Source organism: Miniopterus natalensis, chromosome 14, assembly GCF_054644295.1.
Source record: "Miniopterus natalensis isolate mMinNat1 chromosome 14, mMinNat1.hap1, whole genome shotgun sequence".
Taxonomy (NCBI): Eukaryota; Metazoa; Chordata; class Mammalia; order Chiroptera; family Miniopteridae; genus Miniopterus; species Miniopterus natalensis.
The window spans coordinates 42412864-42436887 of record NC_142094.1 but is presented as its reverse complement, the minus strand read 5'-3'; the positions used below and the strand labels follow the sequence as shown (position 1 = coordinate 42436887).

The following is a 24024-nucleotide window of genomic DNA, read 5'->3' as shown; positions in this document are numbered from 1 at the left end:
CAGCTCCTCCGTGGCTCTTGCATCACCTCTTCTGTCTCTCTGGACTCTGGACCAGCCCTCCATCAGGCCCCACCTATGAGCAGCTTCCCCCCCACCGCCTCCACCCCCAGATTCACATCAATCACCTGCCTCCTAAATCCCTCCCACCCCTTTCTTCTGGTCCCCCAGGGCGTGCAGCTGAAGGGAGAGAGCCCCTGCAGGACTGATGGGCATTCCCCACCCTTCCCCTTCCCCTTCCCATCTGTCCCCTCCCCCAAGCAGCCACAGATTTCCCCCTACAAAAGGCAGGAGGCAGAGGCCAGTGAGATCAGCTGCTCTCAGTCTCCCTTTGCCCTCTGCTGGCCTGGCTGGGCTGGGCCTTTGCTCTTTCCCAGGTGAGAGTGGATACCTGACGTGTCAGGTCCCCCACCTCACTCCCCATGAATGCTATGGGAAGTCCTGAGGGGCAGGAGCTGCAAAATCTGGGGAGCAAAGCTTGGGACAACCCGGCCTACAGTGGTCCCCCCACCCCACACGGGACGCTGAGGATCTGCACCATCTCCAGTGCAGTGCCCCCCCAGCCCCAGCCCCAGCCCACGAAGCCTGAAGATAGACTCCAGGAGAAGGCACGCAGGACCCTGGTGTCCGGCTGCTGCCTTCAGATTCGTCGATGCATCAGAGGTAGCTGGTGGGGGAAGGGTTCTCCTAGGCTACCGGAGTTGGGAGAAGGGGGTCACCAAAAGCTTTGGGGGGAGGTGTGACCTGAAGAAGAGGTAGCATCTCAATGTCTTGTTGAGGTTTGTGAATTGTCTGTGTCAGAGCTGCATGCCCCAGAACACAAAAGCCAGCCTATGTTCCCCAGAGGAGAAGCTTGCAAGGTTGGTCATCACTGGGAGGCCTAGAAAGTATGTGGGAGCTAGTCTGAGGAAAGACATGGGTGTAGGCTCCCCATCTGGAACAAGCGCCCCCTTCCCAGGTCTTCATTCAGGGCCTTTGATTGAGGAGGGCAGGCATGGTTAGAGTGGCTAGATTCAGCCAAGAGATAGGGTGATGGGTGAGGAAAGGGGCTGGGGTGGAAATGGGAGTAAAATACAGGGACTGATGGGTGGGAATAACTGGGAGGGGCCCTGCTGTTGGGGATCCTGGGCATCTTTCCAATGCCCCTTAGGACTTTGGGGAACAACCCTGACTGAGAACACAGCTGAGAACCGGGAACTTTATGTCAAGACCACCCTGAGGGAGCTTTTGGTGTACATCGTGTTCCTGGTGGACATCTGTCTCTGTGAGTAACACCTGTCTCTGGGCGCAGGAACATCTGTCTGTGAGAAGCATCTATGTGTACAACATCTGGGCACATACTTCGGCAGGCAACATCTGTGGGGACAGCATCCATCTGTGTGCAGACTGTGTCCTGGGATCTTGATAGCAATAATAAAATTCTATGTATTACCCTTTCAGCTAAAAATATTGTTTGAAAAGAACTAGTCAAGAACTAGTTACTGAGTTTGGGAGAAGAAGGTAGATTGTTCAAAAGCTATTAATAGAAGTTGCTTTGTCCAGAGTTACAAGAAGAACCCGGTTTTAGAATTCAAGTTCCTGACACCTACTCAGCAGCCACTGGTTTCTGCTGGCAGGTGGAAGTTTTTACCCTTTTGAAGAGTGGAAGACCACTCCTTTCTGTTTGGGAAAAATACTTTGGTGGGTTTCACATAGTTAGTATACTACGTCTGTTCCATGTTTGACAAAGATTCAGCAGGTCTTAGAGCTCAGATCCCTGGAAAAAATGGTTGGAGATACAAATGGTGTGGTGTTGGTCAATGCAGTTTAGGTTCTCCCACGTGAGACACCAATGCCACAGGCATTAAGGTAAGATGCAAGTCTCTAGCTATAGACACAAACTGGAAAGATTTGGTCTCCAAGTTGAGAGAAGCAAGTGAAAAGATAAAATGGTGAATCACAAAAGGATAGAAGCAAAGAACTCCAAATCATAATGATGTTGAGCCTAACAGAGTCTGCAAAGCCTGCAGATGAGAGTGCTTTGTACATTACTTCTTTAAAAAACTTGCACAAGTGAGGTTTGGCTAGTTTCATAGACTAGTGTGTATATGTGTGTGTGTTGATTAAAGCTGCAGCTTGGATCATACAACTAAGGTACCTCCATTGCTAGGTGGCCTTATGCCCCGCAGAAGGCTCTGGGTTTTTGTTGTTATGTTTTTAGGATGCATGGCTCTTTTGACAGTGGAATCTGAAGGTCTGATAACATCAGTGCTGATGGAAATTTTTGTTATCTTTGTGTGAGCCCTCTAGAAAGCTGAGCAGAAAGCACTTGCATCTAGCTGTCTCCTGTTGGGACTCACTCCATGGGGACAGCGGGAGCATTTCTGAGTGTTTACCATGGGCCATCAGCATGGACTGAAAAGAGACAGTGCATGTGGGGAACAACAGTTGAGCCAGTGTGCATTTTGTGGGTCCCATTTGATTCCTTTCAGCAAGGGACTGTCAGAAACTCATTTGTTGACATACTGATTTTTTGTTTTCACCATCTGCTAGGAAGGAGTGTTCCTCTTCTTTTTCACGTCCCATGACAGCAGCTGAAGCCCACAGGCAGAGCCTTTCTCTATAGTAAATGATTTGAATGTTTATATTTCCAGATTAGCCTTTGGAGCAAGACTGGGAGGTTTCTAGCTCCCCAGAGTTATGGGGAACCACTTCTGACTCCTCTGTAAGGGACTGGAAGGGGGTGGAATGCGGGTTCTGGAAGCCCATAGTCCCATCTACCCATGTTCTCCACTTTTCAAGATCTTAATGCACTGCTGAATGCTAGGTGGTCTGTGACTCCCCAAAGTCTTAGTCATAGACTCAGTCCAATAATTACAGAATTCACAAGCTTTAGAGGTCACCAAGTAAAGGATGCAGAAATCCCTTCTCTATGATCCCTCCTCAGTGTCTATCAAGTGTCAAACCAGCTTTATTCTGGGGAGTCTCCATGGGGATCTCATCATTTCATGGGGAACACATTCTACTGCTGGGCAGCTCTATTTCCATCTATCCATGGACCCCCATCCTCCGTGCCAGATTTTGGACTGAGGGATATAGAAATGACTGATTCTTGGGCCTTTCAGGGGCTTACCTTCTCCTTTTTAGAACTTTCTTCTCTTGAGCCATCTACCTCCATGTTACTCTCTGAAGCCAGAGTGGGTTCAAGGTCTGGCACTTCCAGTTATCAGCTGTGGGATCTGGGGCAAGTTTGCTAACATCTCTTAGTCTTGGTCAATGATCAGATCCACCCAACAAGATTGTTGTAAAGGTTAAATAAAATGGCCCACTAATATGCTTAGTGCAGTGCCTAGCACATGATAAATAATACTTACTATCATTTTCAAGTCACAACAGACACTATTAAACTATACTGCAGTGTCATGACCAAACAAGTAAGGGAGGGTGATGGAGAATTAATGTGATACTTTAAACTTCTGAAAACCTCCAACTGCTGTGGGGTTGGGCTCTCAGTAAAAGACCTTGAAACCATTCAACTACCTGAAGATGTGCCATTAACTGCCTTTAACTTTGAGAATTCCCTGTCCACAAAGTGCCAGGCCCCTCAAGAACTTTCTTATGAAAAGGAATTGGAGGCTTTTACATGCTGATGGTCCCTACAATGTTCAGTCAGAGAGTACTGATGCTAGTTTCTGAGCCCCCAACCTCTCCTGGCCTCTTCCTTCTTTGGGGGCAAATCTGACAACATCCAGCCTTCGACATGGTCACAGTAGGGCTACTTTGGTGCTCTCCAAGGTCCTGACCTCACCTTGCTGGCATCTCAACACCCTGGCAGCCTCCCTGAACCCTAAGGGGGTTCAAATAGTTTCTTAAAGGGCAAAACACTTAGGTTTTACAATAGTTTGGGCCCTCCAAAGGGCCACAGTACATAGACAAATATAGAGTATGTATGTAGTATTAAAATTTAATTGGGGTGCGGAATGATTAAAAAGAAAAGATGTGAAGAGGCCCCTGAGTTGGGAAGTAATGCAGAAAGGCTAAGAAGCACTTAACTAGACCCATCTAATTTTGCTAGTAGTATTCTTTTTTTTAAAATTTTCACCAGAGGATATTTTTTCCCTTGCTTTTCAGAGAGAGTGGGAGGGAGGGGGGGAGAGAGAAAATCATAGATGTGAGAGAGATATATCTATTGGTTACCTCCCTCATGTGCCCCGACCGGGGCTGGGATTGAGCCTGCAACCGAGGTACATGCCCTTGCCCAGAACTGAACCCGGACCCTTCAGTCCGCAGGCCGATGCCCTGACCACTGAGCCACGCCGGCTGGGGTGCTAGTAGTATCCTGACAAAGTGTGCTGGCTAAGCTCTTCTGCCTAAGAACAGGGATGCAAGCCTGCGGGGTGGCTGCTGCCTTGTCCTATCGGGGTGCTGTCTTCTAAGAGCTGCAGTGACATGGGGTTGGACATGCGCTTTGACTAGTGTGCTTTTCCCTGTCGGCGCCTGTGACTGGGTTCAGAGGCTCCAGGGCCCATGTTCGGTATTAGGGTAAACACTGTGGCATCGTGGAAAGATGTGAACATTGGGGTCAGACAAACGGGGTTCAGATACCAGCTCTGCCACTCACTGGTTTTGTGACCTTGGGTACTTCCTTTTTGGTAGAACAAACATAGTCACTTATATGACGGAGAGACCTTGTACAGAGAATCTAACACAGTCACTTGTCGTAACCAGCTTTATATTACCTAATGGAATTTCAGAACGCTCAGGCTTCTAGACTGATTGTAAAAAAAGCCTTTCAAGGAGGAAGGCGATCTGAAAAGGCTACGTACTGTATGATTCTAAGTATATGGCGTTCTGGAAAGGAGAGACTATGGACACAGTGAAAGGACCAGCTCTTGCCAGGGCTCAAGGGAAGGGAGGGATGACTCAGTGGAGCAGAGGGGATCCTTAGGGTAGGGAGCTACTTGTATGGCACTAGAATAATGGAAGCACGTTGAGCTTCTGTCAAAGCCCATAGAATCGGCAAGATCAAGAGTGAACCCTGAAGTAAACCGTGGATTTTGGGTGATGATGACATGCCAGTGTAGCCCTCCCTGATTTGTGCTTCGGCTGTGACAAATGTGCCTCTGTGCTGTGGGGTTTTGGTAGAGGAAGAGGCTGTGCTTTATAGGGGGGAGGTATATATAGGAAACCTCTGTACCTTCCACTCAATTTTGCTTGGAACCTAAAACTGCTCTAAAAGGTAAAGTCTATTTTTAAAATACCCAGTCTGTAGTTAGCGCCACATATAGGGGTAGTGTCCTTTGAGCAGCATCACTTCTGACATTGGACCTTTAAGTTAAGGCATTGTTTTCAAGAAGACCTCAGTTTATCACCACCACTACCACCACCATCATTATTATTAACAGCACAAACAACAAGCCTTTACTGAATAATTTTTCAATGTGCCTAGCACTGTGCTATCCACATTACCTCCTTGATTACTCCTGATGATTCCATGAAATTGGTTCTGTTATCATTTTACAAATCAGGGAAGGATTAGATATGTCAAATAGCTCACCAAAGGCCACACAGAGAGCAAATGGCAGAAGCAGGAATTCAATTCAGTGTCAGGTGGCCTGACTCAAATTCTGAGGCTTTTATCTGCTCAAGTCTACTACAGTCTCTCTGCATGATGATGGGTCACACGTTAATTTAGCAACATCTTAGCAAGGATAACTCCCTGTCCCACCCCAACAGAAGCAGACTCTTGATAGAATTCTACTAGCTGATTGCTTTTCTTTCTTTGCATTGCTGTATTTAAAAGATGATATAAACATTAAAGAACATCTTGAAATGCAATTCACCTATAATTCACCACAACACCAAAGATATTTTCGCTTTTTCACATTACCAGTCCTTATCCATAGATTTACATATTTTACCTAGTTGTATCATATTTTAACTGTCACTTACAATTATATCATAAACATTTCCTCATGTTTGTAAGTAATTTTTATATTTTTCTCTTTAATGATTAGAGCCACACCACAATTAACTAAAACATGTCTTTTGTTATCTCGATACTTGCCTATTATAGGTAGGTACATCTATTCTTGGGGCTTTTTTTTCACTTTTGTTGAATCATTTCCTTGGGAATTTCCAAGGAGAGAGATGACTAGGCCAAAAGATAAGAATATCTTCTCAGTGCTTTCTGTGGGTTGTCATTTTGCCTCTCTAAGGGATCATACAAATTTATTATACTGCTAGGACTGTAAGATCACACCAATTTTGTCACAACCTCACTAACATTGGATATTCTTATTTATAATTTTAATTATTAAGTAAGCATGGAGTGGTACAATTTGCCTACATTTATTTGTCCTGATCACTAGCAAGGATGGATACTTTTTTTATGTTTTAATTTATTATGTGTATTTATTTTTGTGTTAATTGCATATGAAAGATATGTTTTAAGAGAGGCAAGGGAGCAATTGGGGGATGAAGTTTGGAGCATTAGGCCCCAGGTGAGGGACCAACCACAGGGGGTTCATTTCCAGGATCTGGGTTCCTGGGGCTGAAAAAAGCAGCCAACAAAGTTAGATATCACTTGCACAGCAATTTGGCCTGGGATGGACCCAGGAAAACTATAATGGTCAGCCATTATTCTGGGAACTGGGTGGACCTAGACACCAGGGCTATTTGGAGTCTCATCTGGCTAAAATAGAGATATCTTTTTAATGCAGGCAACGTGGGTGAACCATCAATCTTCTGATAATAACCATATCGGTTCTGCAACCCTTTAAACCTTACAAAGAGCTTTCACACCTTTTATCTCATTTGATCCTGACAACAGTCCTGTAAGGGACAGATATTATTATTTCTCTTCCACAGATCAGGAAGCTGTTATTATTGCCATTATGAATGGTTGAGGGATGATCACAAATTCAGAATGGTCCCTGATGGGCGGAGTTGGTCCTTTCCCTACACAGAGAAGGTGCCGGAGAATGATCTTTCTGTCTCCACCCCTCCCCTCTCACCATCATGATATTTATGAAACAGCTTCCAGTCCTTTGTCTTCTTGGAAGGATGGCTGTGGCCTTTTGTTGATGGAGGAAACATTGAAGGTCTTTGTGTGGAAACAATAGCTGTTTGTTTTAGGAGACAGTATTGTTATCTCAAAGGTGCACCTGGGACTGGCCTTGTATAGGAGTGGCTCTGAGCCAGGACAAGGCTGGGTCTGGTCACCATGGAGTTGGGGAGGAGGGCAGAGACCCTTGGCCTTTGGTGACTTGTGACTACATGCCAATTAACATCAACTGGATGTCCTGTACCCATCACTGGCTATAAGGAAATGAGTGCCTCTTATCAGTCTACTTTCTTTTAGTGGATTTTAAGGTTCTGTCCATAGATTGGTAGAAGCTTGCATTAACAAAAGAGGTTGAAGTAAGCTTGGAGATCAAGAAGATATCTTTCCTTTTTTATTGAGATATAGTTGATGGATAATGCTGTATTAGTTTTAGGTGTACAATATGATTTGATATATGTATGTATTGCAAAATGATTACCAGAATAAATTAACATCCATCAGCAGGCATAGTTACAATTTTTTTTTTTTTTGGTCATGAGAACTTTTAAGATTTACTCTCTTAACAACTTTCAAATATACAATACAGTATTGTTAACTGTAGTCACCATGCTGTACATTACATCCCCAGGACTTATTTATCTTATAACTGGAAGTTTGTGCCTTTTGACCACTTTCACTATTTCACTCACCCTTCTCACCCCCCTCACCCCCTGCCTCTGACAACCATCAATCTGTTCTCTGTATCTATGAGTTTGGTGTTCTGGGTGTTTGTTTGTTTGTTTTTTAGATTTCACATATAAGTAAAATCACACAGTATTTGTCTTTCTCTGTCTGACTTATTTTTCTTAGCATAATGCCCTCAAGGGCCATCTATGTTGTTGAAAATGGCAGGATTTCCTTTTTGACAGCTGAATAATATTCCACTGTATTTATATACAGCACATTTTCTTTATCTATTCATCTGTTGATTAATATATAGGTTGTTTCCATGTCTTGGCTCTTGTAATAATGCTGCAGTGAACACAGGGGTGCAGATATCTTTTTAAGATAGTGATTTCATTTTATTTGGATAACTACCCAGAAGTGGAATTGCTAAATCATATGATATGGTGGTTCTATTTTTAATATATATTTTTTAATTCTCACCTGAGGATATTTTTTCTATTGCTTTTCAGAGAGAGTGGAATGGGGAGAGAGAGAGAGACATCAATGTGAGAGAGACATCAATTGGTTGCCTCCCACATGTGCCTCAACCAGGGCCGTGGATTGAGCCTGCAACTGAGGTACGTGCCCTTGACCAGAATCGAACCCTTCAGTCTGTGGGCTGACTGACGCTCTAACCACTGAGCCAAATCGGCTAGGGCTATTTTTAGCTTTTTGAGGAACCTCCATAGAAGCTATCTTTCTTGACTGAGCATTCTTAGAATTGACATGGGAATGGAACAGAAATATATTGGAAATGTAGGAAATTGTGGGTGAGCTTCTATTTCCTATGTGGTACAGCCATATAATGATGGCAGAAAAAAATTGGTCACATAGAGCTATGACATTAGTGATGGCACAATGGTGATGGAGAGAGCATGGAACCTGGAATAAGATGCCTTGGTTCATATGATAGTATAACCTGTTATCATTAGCCATGTGCCTTTGGCAAGATAAGTCAAGATACTTAAATCTCTGGTAGCCTTGATTTCCTTATATATCCAATGAGGATAATGTCTACCTTTGTGAGACTAGTGGAAACCAAATAAAGCACTTAGTATAGTGTCTAGCACATAGTGGGCTTTCAATAAATATCACTTGTCATTCCACATCAAGGTATCAATTAAAAAAACATTGAAAAGTAAGATTTAACCCACTGGAAAACAGATCTGTTTGAAAGCATCAGGATAACGCTTATGAAGGATCAGAAAGACTAGCCCTCTAGAAGCGGTTGCCAGAGATTAGGCGTGGCCATAAGATGACGATTTTATGCCTTTCCTAGCACGTTCAGTTACCACAGCCCATCCAGACACAGAGTTACAAAGTCCTTTTTGTACCAAGGTGAAATGACCTGAGCCAGCTCAACCTTAACGATAGGGATTTGGGCCCCACCAGCAGGCTTTGGCCTATACTTTCCGTAGCAGAATTTCTTGGTGTCCCAGAATCCCCAGGGCCCGGATTACAGTTCCAACACTGGTGGGCCCGTGCATATCCTGTCGCCCAGTGCTGAGTGACAGCCTGACATTTCTCCCATGTGGGGCTGTCACTTGTTTCTAGGAATAAAGTGGTACGTTTGAGTGCAAGTTCTTGGGATCAAAGAAACAGTTTTTATCAAGAACTCTGCTTTGATCAAGTACAGAAAAACCGGCTGCACTAGCTGATGAAATTTAGATAGTGTGGATTTTTGTAGATGGGATCAGGCTGTGGCCTTGCCAATGTAAGTGGCCAGAGAAAGAACACGTAGCTCCTGTTTGTAAGGCGTGAGTCGGAGTACGGCCTCTGCCTCTAGCCTGCTGAATGACCCTGAGCAAATCATACACACTCTGAACTTCATGATTCTAGAAAACTCCTCCTGAGTAAAGTGGAATAATCTGACAGGCTATTGGGAAACATTGCATGGGAAATTTCTCTGAATACCATCAAATGTGGTACACAGGTAAGGGAATATAATATCGATCACCTCTTTATGCTTTTCGGCTGTGGCAGCAGGAAGGCTAGGGTTTTTAGTTCAGGCAGATTCTCAGGACTGGTCAGAGTTTCTAGTCACAGGAATAAGGCACAGGGTGATGGTTCTCAAAGGTGTGCTCCAAGGGCCCCTGGAGCTTCCTGAGACCCGTTCAGGGTATTGGTGAGGTTCTCCCTAACCCAACTACATAGTTTGACAGGTCAGTATTTCTTTGTATGCTTCGACCAGAACAACAGATTGCAATAGATTGCTGAAGTAGATAGGAAAATCTAGCTGTCCTCTATTAAGCCAGACATTAAAGAGATTTGCAAAAATATATAAAACAATGCCACTTTTCTCAGTAAATTGTTTTGCTTTGTTTTAGAAAATATAGTTGTATTTCATAAAACTGTTATTTATGTTTACATGTATTTGGTTTGTTACCTCTAGTATTTTTAAATGGATAAATAAATATTTACATTTTTTTCCTAGTTTTAATTTCTATAAGGTAATTATTGATAGATTCAGGCTAAATAAACAAAAACTTTTGGGAGTCCTCAATAATTTTTAAGAGTTACTAAGGAGTCCTGAGGACGAAACGTTTGGAGAACCACTGGCTTTGAGACTGAGTCTGATCTGGTCAAATCAGATTATTTCACAGCACGAAAAAGGACATGATGAGAAATGAGATGAGATGGTAAGAGCTTATTAGCAAAAGGTTCCAACTAAGTACAGGATTCTGAGGATTCACACACTCATTCATTCAAACATTTATGAAGTCCCAATGTGTCAGGCCCTACACCAACTATCACAGGTTTTAAAGTACACAAGACACAACCTCAGCCTTCAAGGAACAAAGGAGGCTGTCGTGTTAAACCAACAGCGACATACAGCATGATGAACGCTGTGGTGGAGGGGGATCTGGGACCCTGGCAAGATGCGGTCAAGGAGACCTAGGAATGCTTGCAGATCCCAGAGAAAGACAACCAGTCAAGTGGGAGGAGACCCCGAGTTGTCTCCAGGGAGGCCTAAAGTCATTGTCATTTGCATGCTTGTTTGTTTTAACATTACTGGCTCTCAGCCTGGAGGAAGCAGGGATGTGGGGAATCAACAGGCCTTGGGGCTTTGCCATAACCAGGGTCTTGAAGGTCAAGTCTCAGAGAAAAATGCAAGTGAGAAGAGCTCCTCATTCCACTACTAAATAATCCTACCTCTTCCCCCAAAGCCTGGGAATATCTTTAATTAAAATTGTATCTAATACACAGTCCTTGTTTTTTAAGAAAGCGAAATAATTTAGAGGATATTAAAGGTCACTGCTATTAACCAGTTAATACTTTGGTGTATATCATTTCAGCCATTTTCTAAGCACATGTAAACACACATGAAGTTTAGAGAGGAGGCCGTGGGTGGTTTACACAAGAAAGCTGTGAGAAGTAACACGAATGCTGCCTGAGACAAATGCTCAGAGGTCAAACCAGCGTGGGAGGCTCTGCTAAGGCGGGCGACGGGCTAAGTCGGCCTGGGCGGGCGTCCTGATGCGCTTTGTGGGAATAAGTCGCCCTTCAAAATAGCTGCAGGGAACGAGCCGCCTGCTGGCTCGCGGCAAAAGCTGGGGGCAGGAACCCCGCTTCTTGCTGGACGCTCTGCGCTCTGGACGCCCCTCCTTTCTTTTCTTCTCTCCCCTCGGGTACTTTGCTTTCTTCTCACTGCCTCTGCCTACAGCTCTGCAGCCTTTCCCCGTTGGGAAGCAGGACACCCACAAAGAATATCTCGATAGGGGACTTCCTACAAAGAAAACGAAAAGGGTTTGCCTAGCCGGTAGATGCTTCCAACCAAGAGATTTGCGATAAGATTTGGCCTTTTTATTTTTTTAAATTTTTTTTTTTTTCAATCCTCACCTGAGGATTTTTTTCCATTGCTTTTCAGAGTGAGTGGAAAAGAGAGAGAGAGAGAGGGAGGAGCCTGGATGTGAGAGAGAAACATCAGTTGGTTGCCTCCCGTTCAAGCCCCGACCAGGGATAGAACCCGCAACCTGGATATGTGCCCTGACTGGGAACCAAACCCTCCGCCTTTCCGTGTACAGAATGATGCTCCAACCGGCTGAGCCACACTGTCCAGGGCTGGGCTGGTTTTTGGACGGAGAGTCAGAGTCCCTAATGAGAAGGATTTTGAGTAGAAGAGTGATAATTAATGTAATTAGAGTGGTGGCTAAATTCATGGTCTTTGGAGTAAGGCAGACCTGAGTTTAAAATCAGGTTCTACTTGCTTGCTATATGATCCGTGGACAAATTATTTAATAACATTCTGGATCTCAGTTATCTGCATAAAATGCAGATAGTAGCTCCTACTTTATGAGGTGTTATTTTTTTCAGGAATATGGGAGACAATGTATGCATAGCCCTGTGAAAAACGAGTATCGATAAATGGCGGTTATTGTTATTATTCAGCAACTGTGAACAGGATCTGAGGCCAAGGTTAAAAGGCATGGTATAGTGTGTCTAAGAGAACTTAATTTCTGTCCAAGAGAAGACGAAAAAATCAGATAGTCTGTACTGGATTGTGAAGCCATCACCTGGTCTCTGAATTCTCTTCGTAGCATTCCCATGCAGTTATTGTCCCGTGTCTGAAAATTTCCTGGAATGAGGCCCTCGATACATTAAAAAGGTAGTAATATACTGACATACTGACATCTGATGTACCTACTCAAATTTCAACTCCTTCCAGCTCCCACCATTCTCTGGCCTAGCGTCACATTTTGAAACACACAGAGCACTTCCACTCCGTCACTGGGAGGAAGGAACCAGGAGGGCCAGCCACTGCCCATTGCAGGAGCCCCCTCCATCTGATCCTCAGTCTTTAGCTGACACTCTCAGAGGTGAAACGGATGTTTGTGAATGGTCTGTTTCATAATTAAAAGCACTAGTGGTCACAAAGTTCAGTTCTCTGAGACTGGAAAATGGGAACAATACTAATTATATCTAATACATAGGGTTGTTGTAGGACTAAATAAAATAGGTATGTCAAGCATGTAATAGGTGCTCTGCATATCAGTGGGCATTTGACCAGGTGAAACCATTTTTCTCACAATGCATAATCGTTTCCTGTCTTGGATATTAATCAGAGATGTTATGCCTCCATAAAGGGTGGACAGCCAGTTCGGAGCAATGCTCGTTCTGAGCAGCAACAGATTTGGAGAATTAGAGAAAAAGATATGGCAAAGAGTGTCACCTAGTGGCCATCCAGAAGATGCAACAATTTAATCAGCCTATGTCATTAGGAAAAGTTCCGCTCACTGACCATCAGCTCTAGCTGTGTAATGGAATAGGCTCTCAGCAGACAGAAATTTGTTTTCCAGCCCATTCTCCAGATCCAGAAAAGCTGAGTCTGAGTCTTCCAGCTACTTAGGATAGGGAATCACAGATTCCAGTTAAAGAGAAGTAAAGTCATTTCTTGGGCTTCATTGAATGGAACGGGGAAATGTGAAGTAACAAGCCTCCTTTTTGCTGATTTCCCCTTTGGAAAAGTATGAGGTTACTTGTGTCTAATCTGAGCCCACATTGGCCCCTTTTCCCTCCAAGATTGTGGATGAGCTCCAGGGCACCCCAAGCCTTTCCCTTTTCAGGTAGGGTGGTGGGAGAACATATAGCCCAAGATTTGAAAAGGAAAATTCTCAAAGGGAATTGCTTATTAGAGGCCAGCAAACCCTACTTAAATTTTTTGATGTAATTACAGACTTACAGAAAAGTTGCAAGAGTAATACAAAGAATTCTTATATACAGTCACCCGGGTTTCCCAAATATGAACATTTTACCATGCTTGCTTTCCTTTGTCATTCTCTCTACCTCTCTATTCCTATCTACATATACATACAACTGTATGAGAGTAAATTGCAGACAAAATGCCCCATTACTCCTATACTTTAATGTGTATTTTCTAAAAACAAGGACATCATTTTATCAGTCAGAAAATTATCATTGATTCAATACTACCATCTAATGAACAGACCTTATTATAATTTCACCAATTATTCCACTAATAGCTTTTATAGCAAAAGAAATAATTATGGTCCAGGATATAATCATAACTAAATGCATATATTGCATTTAGTTTTCATGTTTCTTTACTCTCTTTTAATCTACAACAATTCTTTAGTCTTTCTCTTTCATGACCTAGCTAAAATGTGTAGTAACAAAATAAATCATAATATTAGCAAATTATAAACTACAGAAAAAAAATAATCCAGGAATTTATTCTGACATACATAAATTAAATGAGGAAGATGGGAAAGCTCTTCCTAAAGAGAGTGCCAACTAATAAATGCAGAACGGATGATGGAATGAGCAAATCACAATTTGACGCTCATAATAATAATCACCAGGCAAAAGTCATCAATGGATGCTAAGCCCAGTAGGTTGAAGATTGATGAGTAACAGGACATTGATGTAGTTTCAAAGTATTTCCCCACAAAGTATGTATTAATTACAAAGAGAAAAGTAATAATTTTACATTGAAGAAAGCTGGAAGACACTGCCTTAGCAGGAATCAAAGTTAATACTAGATAATATGTGCCTTTGGTATCCCTCACCAAAATGCATAACCTGAATTTAAACACAAGGAAACATCAGACAAATCTAAATGGAGGGAAAATCTATAAAATAAATGCCTTATACTCTTCAAATTCTGCCTTTTAACCAGGAAAGTTATACCTTCCGTTGACAGCCCTACTTTAGATTGGGTGTCTGTCTTAGGGTGGTTGAGGAGATCCAGTTCTTCAGGGCAAAGGCCAGGTCTTTTTTGATCTGAGTATGCTCTGAGTTCCTCTCTCAGGAGACAACTGTGCCCATCAGGATGTACTGGGGCCAGAGGTACCATGCTTACCTCCGACTCCCGTGCCTGCAGACTCAGTGACTCCAGGGTCACGGAGACCACATCTCTACTATGAGGTGTTTGGCCAGGGTCCTCCCAGAATTTGGAGGTACTTTCCCAAGGCCATAACTATAAGACAAATAAAGGGAAGCACTATCTGATGCAGAAGGTGAATATTTTTTGGCTCCAGGGAGTAAAAATTAGGAAGTTAAGCTGACTTAGAAAGAGAAAAGTGAATTTTCAGAATGATAATGTTACGAGACATTTACTGAGTGGAGTTCAGCCTTTCTGAGGTGAGTTGGGAGGAAAGGAGGAGACCTTGTAGCCTCAATTCTTCCTTAATGCAGTCCTTGGTTTCCCCAATACCACCATCAGCCTCCCAGTCAACTCTAAGGGTGGGTCTGATGGGCTTCCATCTAGGTAACATTGCTGGCCCCAGGGCAATGGAATTTCCTATTTTTTTGTTTTGTTTTTGTTTTCTGGAGAATGGAGATGGAAACAGTGAGCAGGATTCCTCTTGGTTTGGTTTCTAGTGACCTATGGAATGACCAGCTCCAGTGCTTATTACTACACCAAAGTGATGTCTGAGCTCTTCTTACAAACTTCATCAGACACCAGAGTCTCCTTCCAGGCCATCAGCAGCATGGCGGACTTCTGGGATGTGAGTATATCACCTCTACCCTTCCTCTCTCCTTCTCAATGGCCTAAAGGCCAGGGTTTAGGGATGTCAGGCAGCGGATGAGGCCATATCCAGAGAACAGGTCATTCCAGGATCAGGCTGAGTCAAAGGGTCATGAAAGAACTAATGGGTCAGGTTAGAGTTAAGGTGGAGGTAGATGAGAGATCAAGATGACAATCAGGGGTCAAGTCAGTAATTGGACTAGTATTGGAAATCAGAGGTAAGGCTGAACTTCTAAATATATTTTAAATAAAGAATGAGCCACATTAGGTCACAATCTGATCAACGTTCATGGGTCAGCTGAGGAGTCCAACAGAAACAGACCGGAGACAAGCTAGGGGGTCAGGGAGTGAGGGCAAAGGTCATTCTAAGAGCAGGGGTCAGGATGAGGCTGGGTCGGGCCCAACCCTACTTGTGGTCTAGTTTGCCCAGGGCCCACTACTGGACAGTTTGTACTGGACCAAATGGTACAACAACCAGAGCCTGGGCCATGGCTCCCACTCCTTCATCTACTATGAGAACCTGCTGCTGGGGGTTCCAAGGCTGCGGCAGCTGAGGGTCCGCAATGACTCCTGTGTGGTGCATGAGGACTTCCGCGAGGACATTTTGAGTTGCTATGACGTCTACTCTCCAGACAAGGAAGAGCAGCTCCCCTTTGGGCCCCTCAATGGCACAGCGTGAGTGAGCCCCTCCACCAATGTTATAGGGCTTGTCCCTCTGAGCCTGACACCATCCCAAGGTCTGGAAACCACTTACACAGAGCCTTAGGGAGAGGTAGAGTAGAGACTTGGGGTACTCTAGGGAAATGGGATGGGAGCTTCTTTCTGAGTCTCAACTGTGATTGTTTAGAGACCTTGGTCTGAGTCATTCAGGAACAGAGAAGGTACATTAGCAGACACAGCCATAGCCTCAGGACAACACAGATCATAGTCACCTTTGCCCTACTCCAGAGGCAGTCCTGCCAGAGAAAGCATTTTTTTCTTGCCCAGAAGTCCCTTGGGGGCATGGAGATTTGAGGAAGCATGACACTGCCATATGAATCATGGTTGGAAGTCTGACCCTTGAAACTGATAGGGAGAGCAGCAAGGGGTCAAGTACGGATGACAAATTAGGCAGAAAGGGGGAAAGGATGCTAGGACAGGGAAGAAGGGGGAAGAAATAAGGGTCCAGGGTGGAAAGTTTGTGATCAGAACGGTCATGAGCTTACCCAGCCAGGTGCACAACCATAACAGCAGAAAGGGTCTTTTCTGGATTCTATGGGCCAGGTGCTTCCCATATGTGGACTACTCAGGCTGGGGTCAAAGTGGGGCTTCATGTCATCCATAGTCTTGGGTGACATGACGAAAAATGAGGAGATTTACATTTGACTTTTCAGTTCGGCTACTAACTAGCTGGATAATCTCAGACATCTCTGAGTCTTGGTTCCCTCATTTGCAAAATGTGGATAATGTTTACCCTCAGTTCTCAAACAGTTGTTAACATCAAACAAGATAACATGTGAAATATACATACATGTGATATGTATATGTAATATATGTGAAACTGTAAAGCTCAGATAATCATAAAGTATTGCCGTTGCCTTGGGAGATCAGCTTTAGGTTGGTTCAGACATCTGCTCAGATGGCTTCTTCCTTGGCAGGTGGACATACCACTCACAGGATGAGCTGGGGGGCTCCTCTCACTGGGGCCAGCTCACAAGCTACAGTGGAGGTGGCTACTACTTGGACCTTCCAGGCTCCCGACAGGGCAGTGCAGAGGCACTCCAGGACCTTCAGGAGGGCTTGTGGCTAGACAGGGGCACTCGGGTGGTCTTCATCGACTTCTCAGTCTACAATGCCAACATCAATCTTTTTTGTGTTCTGAGGTGGGTCCTCTTTCCCTACTGCTTCCTTCCATCCATGGCTCCTGGTTCCTTGTCCTCTGCTTGACCCTCCCCTAAACATGTACCCTGTGGTGGGAATGGGGAGACGAGGGAATAGGAGGAACTGTCCCAGCCCAGACCCCACCAGACATCTCCCCCTCCTCTCACAGACTGGTGGTGGAGTTTCCAGCTACAGGAGGTGCAATCCCATCCTGGCAGATACGCACAGTTAAGCTGATCCGCTATGTCAGCAACTGGGACTTCTTTATCGTTGGCTGTGAGATCATCTTCTGCATCTTCATCTTCTACTATGTGGTGGAGGAGATCCTGGAGCTCCGTGCCCACCAACTTCGCTACCTTAGCAGCATCTGGAACATTCTGGACCTGGTGGTCATTTTGGTGAGGAACTATCTTGGATTTGGGACATAAAGGGAGGAGATGGGGGTTTCACCCTGATAGAGGCTCTGAGTTATTCCTTTTGGAGTCCCAAGTGCTCCTTATGACTTCTGGTCAAACCCCTGTGTAACAGCCCTCTAAGCAAGAGGCCGATGCCCCCCTGTCTCAGCCCAGGGAAAGCCTTGTCTCCCACACCCCTTCTCCCTCTAGTCTTGGATCCAGGCCCTGCTCCTTTCTTTATGTACTTGATATTCTGTTCCTCTTCTGTCTCTTGCCTTTATGACCTGTCCTTTTGAAACTCCTGCCTTTTTTCTTGTATTAAAATATCCTTCCTCTTCATCTCTGTCTCCTTCCTGTTAACAGGACACATTCATTTCCTGACCAAGGCTGGGAAGTGGTGGGGGAAATAAAATTACTTGGTTCCAGTTCTCTATGGTCCTTTACAACCTAGGTATTTACCACTGGCCCCAGAACCTTCTCTTGGGCTTTAACACACTCCCCAGTAATCCCATCCTGGGATAGTCAACTCAGCAGCAAAGGATGTTTTGTTTCCCACCTGTCGTACCCTGTGACTTCGTCATTGAACCTCCCTTGAGATCTCCTTGCCTTCTCTGACCACCCCCAACCCCTGTGATGACAGCTCTCCATTCTGGCTGTGGGCTTCCACATATTCCGAACTCTTGAGGTGAATCGGCTGATGGGGAAACTCCTGCAGCAGCCAAACACGTATGCTGACTTCGAGTTCCTCGCCTTCTGGCAGACACAGTACAACAACATGAATGCCGTCAACCTCTTCTTTGCTTGGATCAAGGTACCCTGGGGTGCCTCCCTCCCAGTTTCACCTGAGGGCACTCATTCTCCCTCCTCAATACTTGTCTAACTTTCCTTGCCTGGTTTGGCAACTCCTGTGGCCTCCATAGTCCCCCGGAGTGAAGCTTAAAAGATTTTCTCTTTTCTTCCTTAATCGCTTGGTTCAACATGGTCCTTCCAGATATTCAAGTACATCAGCTTCAACAAAACCATGACCCAGCTCTCCTCCACGCTGGCGCGCTGTGCCAAGGACATCCTGGGCTTTGCCGTCATGTTCTTCATTGTTTTTTTCGCCTATGCCCAGCTCGGCTACCTGCTTTTTGGGACCCAAGTGGAAAACTTCAGCACTTTCATCAAGTGCATGTGTGTGTTCTGGCCCCTTCTCTCCTCCCTGGCCCCTCACCCTCCAGCTCCATGGGTGTATGCATCCTTGGGGAAGCTGAGTATGTTCATGTGGGCATGTCTGTGCTTAAAGCACCTGTGTGAGGGCCTCTGGAGGCCCTGTGGGTGCGCTCCAGTGTCTGTGCACCTTACTCTGTCTCTCTCAGATCGGGTTGGAGGTGCAGTGAGGGGTCTGAGTCCACTGAAGAGCAGTTATGAAAGTGGATGGGGACATGGGCTGGGGTTGGGGTTACGGTTAGGCTCTGGGGAAAACCCAGACCCTGGTCTCTCAGTTTCACTCAGTTCCGGATCATCCTGGGGGACTTTGACTACAACGCTATCAACAATGCCAACCGCATCCTGGGACCTGCCTACTTTGTCACCTACGTCTTTTTCGTCTTCTTCGTGCTCCTGGTGAGGGTCCTTCTGAGAGGTGGGGATTTGGAATCTGAGGGGGAAGATGTAGAGGGCCTGCAGGGTGGGGTTTTGACACCCCCACCCTGTTCTGCATTCAGAATTACAATGGGTTTCTCAAATCAAGGATGGGGAGTGTGGGGGGGGATTGGATCTTCTGAGAACTGGCTAATGCGATTGGTCAGTCGGCATGGTCAGCACAGTCAGGTAGTTTGCACAGAATAAGGGAATATGCTGGCTCCCTCACTAACATCAAATCCCTATCCCCCAAGGATGGAAAGAGAGAAAAATGCCTCATTAGGAGTGACTTCACCAAAAAGCTTCTATACCTATTCTCCAAAACGCCCCTTCTTCTGTGGATCACTGGCTATTTTTACCACCACAGCTTTGTATTTGTAATCTCTTCCTGACAACCACGAAAGATCTGGGTTTGATTTTTATTTAAAAAGCAGCAGGTTTCTTTATTTGATCAATGGATGGGGACACAGATATGGATTAGGGGTAGCTGACAAAGAGAGCACACTTATATTAACAACTTGAACAGTTTCTGGCTTCAGTGCTCCATGGGCCCTTACATGGAGGGGGTCTGTGGCATTTGTTGGGGTATCTCTCTGGCCAGGTTACTGCAGCAATTGAGTGAGGACACCAGGTTGATGAGGGAGCGTGATCCACCATTAACAGGACTGTGCTAAAAGGCTGAGCTCTGGGAACCCTGAGATGGGGGGGTTAGTGGGGTTAAAGCATTGGCCCCTTTAGAACATGTGTCTAGAACATTAATGGGGTCAGTGGGCTCAATGCTCTTGGTGCGTCTGGGGGTGAGGACCTATGTCCCCGCTTAATCCTCCAGAACATGTTCCTTGCCATCATCAATGACACATATTCCGAGGTCAAGGAGGAGTTGGCTGGACAGAAGGATGAGCTACAGATTTCCGACCTCCTGAAACAGGTAACTACTGAATCTCCTTGAGCTGCATATCTATCTCCGGGCTCAGGCCCAAGGCTCTGTGTCCTGGTCTGTTCCTGACTACCGTAGAGGCCTGTGCCCTTGTGTGCCTTCAATTTATCTCTAGAAGCGTGCCATCCTCTGGGGGGTGGCGGGGGCAAGGGACGATGAGGAGTTTGTGGGAACTGGTACCTGTTTCCTTTCCCCTTCCAGGGCTACAATAAGACCCTACTGAGGCTGCGTCTCAGGAAGAAACAGGTTTTGGATACACAGAAGGTCCTGCAGGGTGGGGAGCAAGAGATCCAGTTTGAGGATTTCACTAACACCTTGAGGGAGTGAGCAATCAGATCCAACTTTCTCTGACATTGGTCTGTAGGTCCTTGACACTCAACCATACATCCTTTGCCTACAAACCACTGATCTTGGCTTATGGACCTCTGACCTTGGCTAATAGGCCTTTGACCTCCACCTATAGGTCTCTGATCATGTCCTTCAGAATCGTGTCCTTGGTTTAAAAGTCTCTGACCATGTTCTATAATGTTCTGGACCTTGTTGAACCAACTCTTGGGATTTATGTAATATAATTCCCTGATCATCCCTCACTCCCACAAAACTCTGATCTTGGGTCCATGCTCCCCCACAGATACTGGTCTATTCTTGTAGCCATTCTCTCCCAGCTTCCCAGTTAAACAAACACTGAAGAAATATATTGTAAGCATCAGCTGTAGGCCAGACACTGAGTCATAACTAGTTGATCATTGCTAAGGTATCCAATGAAAGGTGGGACATAGCAGGAGATGAGGCCATAGAAATGGGCAAGGGCCACATTGGAAGAAGCCTTAAACACCACTAATCTATCCAAAGGATAGGGTGCCCAAGGGGCACTTTAAGCAGGGAAGGGATATATTTAGACCTGCACTTTAGAAAGATTAATTATTCTAGTTGCATTATAGAGAATGGATTTCAGGTAGGGAGTAAAGGGGAAGCTGAGGGAACGGGGGGGGGGGGCATGTTATTTAGAGGCAAAGAGATTTTGCACTAATCCCTGTAGGAGCTCACAAGGGCCCGAACTGAGTCAGCAGGAGACAGGGATAAAAGAAATGGATTCAAGTGATTTCTTGGGGGTAAAATTGTTAGACCTTGGAGATCCTGGCTTTCCTATGTGCTTCCCTTCTTCTCTAGAGAATGAGACTCTTGCCAGAGTATGGCTGAAAGAGTAGGGCGTCCATAATCAAGAGATCACTGCCGTGGCATGTCAAAAATTATTTCATCACCATGCTCTCTTCAGACTGGGCCACGCAGAGCATGAGATCACTGAGCTCACGGCCGCCTTCACCAGGTTTGACCAAGATGGGAATCGCGTCCTGGATGAGAAGGGGCAGGAACGAATGCGACAGGACCCGGAGGAGGAGAGGGTGAGCCCAGCTGGGTGGTGAAGAGGTAGTATAAGGAGCTTACTCATCTGACCCTCCCTGTCACCACGTCCAGAACCCAAACCCAAACTGAAAACCCTCCAACAGATGGGCAGGAAAGAGCTCTCTAGAATAGTGGTTCTCAAATTGCTGCACATTAGAATACCTGAGAGGTTTTAAAAATCCTCATACTGAGCCCTGGCCAGGTGGCTCAGTTGGTTGGAGCATCCTCTCAAGCACCAAAAGGTTGTGGGTTCGATTTCTGGTCAGGGCACAAACCTAGATTGTGGGTTCAATACAGGAGGCAGCTGATCAATGAATCTCTGTGTATGTGTTAGGGACCCCAGAAATCAGTATTTTTTAAAACTCCCAGGTAATTTCAATGCATAGCCAAGGTTGAGAACCATTGCTCTAAAACAGTCTTTAGGGGGAAAGGACCAATTGCTCAAGAATCCCTGACAATTCCTTCTTTTTGGGATTTTCAGACTCTTATCCTTAGCTGTCCCTACTATGCCTGCTTCATCCTTATCTAGTGTAGACCAAAAAGTCAAGGGCAGGAGGGACAGTGCAAGGAATTCTGGTACTGTCCCTCCTTTCCCAAACTGAGTTGGCATCTAATTAACACCTCATTAATCAAGGCTCTTGTTTTGTTTTGTTTCTTTGGGAGGTGATTCCTTCCCAGAGGTTGGGCCAGCTTTGTGTCCAGCACCACTATTCTGATCCTATTGTCTCCAGAGTTTGGGAGGGAAAGGACATAGAAAGAGCTACAACCCAAGGCCTGTTCCTGAGAGCCCATTAGAACCAGAGCTGATGGCTTCCCAGAGTCACCTCCTTTCTGACCTCTGAATTCCTGATCAGGTGGCCATCAATACTGAAATTGAGAACATGGGCCGGTCCATTGTGAGAAGTTCACCAGGCAAGTCGGGTCCAGAGGCTACCGGAGCAGGTGACTGGGTTTCAGGAGAAGAATTCTATACGTACGTGCAGCCAGGGACCCAGGGCTGACTATGTTTAAATATCCTACCTTGAGCTTCTTTTCACAACCTTCTAAGCCCCTGTCCTAGCTTAGAAGAACCTTAGCCCCCCTTTAATTCTCCCTAAAGCCTGGGCCTTACCTTCTTTGCTCCCATCCAGACACACACCATTCCATCTGCCCTCCCTTGTAGACACTTGGTCCCCCAAACACATATTACTGCTTCCTCAGTCTCTCTCAAATCCTGCACAGGCTCACAAGGAGAGTTCTGCAGCTGGAGACTGTCCTGGAAGGAGTCATGGCTCAGGCTGATGCTGTGGGCTCAATGTTAAAAATGCTGGAGAGGAAGGGGCAGCTGGCTCCCTCCCCAGGCATGGTGAGTAGCCCCGCACCTGGGTCCTCTTGGCTCCCCACAGCTGAACCCTACGATCTGCTCTACTCAGTGGGTGGAGGCAAAACATTTTTGAGATACCTGTTTTCAGGTTATTGGGGCAACATGGGGCAACAGTAGTCGGTGTGTAAGGGGTGGGGGAAGGGTGGGGGGAAGGCCTAAATGTGGTTTCTCTGGCCTGAGGGATGCCTTGGCCTCTAGGAGGTGGTCTGGGATTGGAGAATCAGATCCTGATAAAAGTGGGACACAATATCCTCTTCCTAATGACTTGTCTGTCCCTTTTTCTTCTAACAGGAGGAACGGGCATTTGGGAGCACCTGCAGCCAGCCCCAGCCGTCTGCAGCCCCCTGGGGAGTCCAGGGTGGGCAGGACAGTGGTGGGGGAGGGGTTCTAAAGCATCAGACAGCAGGCTCCTCTCTCACTGCCTTCCCAGAGGCCCCCTCTACACATGCCCTCTACTTCTAGGGCAACAGTTCCCACCACTGCTGCCGCTGAGTCCTACCCTGTGTTTGGCCTTTGGAGCCCATGTTTTTGTGTGTAACTGGGCATTGCGCCTAGGCTTGTGACTCAGTGTTTCTGTGTGTAGCTATGTAGCTCTGCATAGCTCTGTGAAATAATATTTCCCACTGGGCTCTCACTCCCTGTGCTTCCCATCTCTGCTATAGTGATTAAACAAACAAACAAACAAACAAAAGGTCAATAACAGAATAAAGGAAGGGAGGGTAATGACTTCCCCAAGCATCTGGAGAGCCATGATTTTGGAAAAAAGTAGAAGCCAAGAGTAGCAATATCTAGATGTCTTCCCACTTGCCGGTGAGTCTTATTGGTTGGGTATCTAGAGATCGGCTGCTAGCACCTATTGGGGTCTTGTCTTCCCCATAGAGTTTCCCTGTAGAAGAGAAGGGGAAGTCATATAGACTTTCTCATGTGTGGAGGTTACAATGTTGCAGAGGAGTTGGAGTGATGATCTCCCCGAACCTGAGGAGACAGCCTATGAATGCTCAGTGGAGGGGCCCGCCCCACTCCCAACCTTCCCCAGAACACTGTAAACCACGATGAAGATGGAGCCTGAGGAGGATCAGGCAAAGAAATGACCTCGGGATTAAGAGATCTTTGGACTAAGATGTGTTGGGCTCTGATTCTATTCTTCCATTGGGCAGTGTGGGTTTCCCTGGTGACTATCAATAAAAATCCTTAGGAAAATCAAGA

The 24024-nt window shown here is 45.6% G+C and overlaps 1 protein-coding gene across 1 annotated transcript; it reads left to right on the top strand.

The window, feature by feature from the left end:
- Window positions 1–419: 419 nt before the first annotated feature.
- PKD2L1 (polycystin 2 like 1, transient receptor potential cation channel) lies at window positions 420–24004 on the top strand. Its single transcript, XM_087824160.1, is given in 18 exon segments — window positions 420–660; window positions 799–884; window position 1026; window positions 1148–1261; window positions 15089–15216; window positions 15658–15911; window positions 16874–17098; window positions 17266–17494; window positions 18132–18302; window positions 18483–18664; window positions 18976–19096; window positions 19944–20042; window positions 20253–20374; window positions 21328–21454; window positions 22310–22428; window positions 22677–22804; window positions 23113–23152; window positions 23154–24004. Coding segments are annotated over 18 exon segments (2514 nt in total). The 3' UTR covers window positions 23281–24004.
- Window positions 24005–24024: the final 20 nt, after the last annotated feature.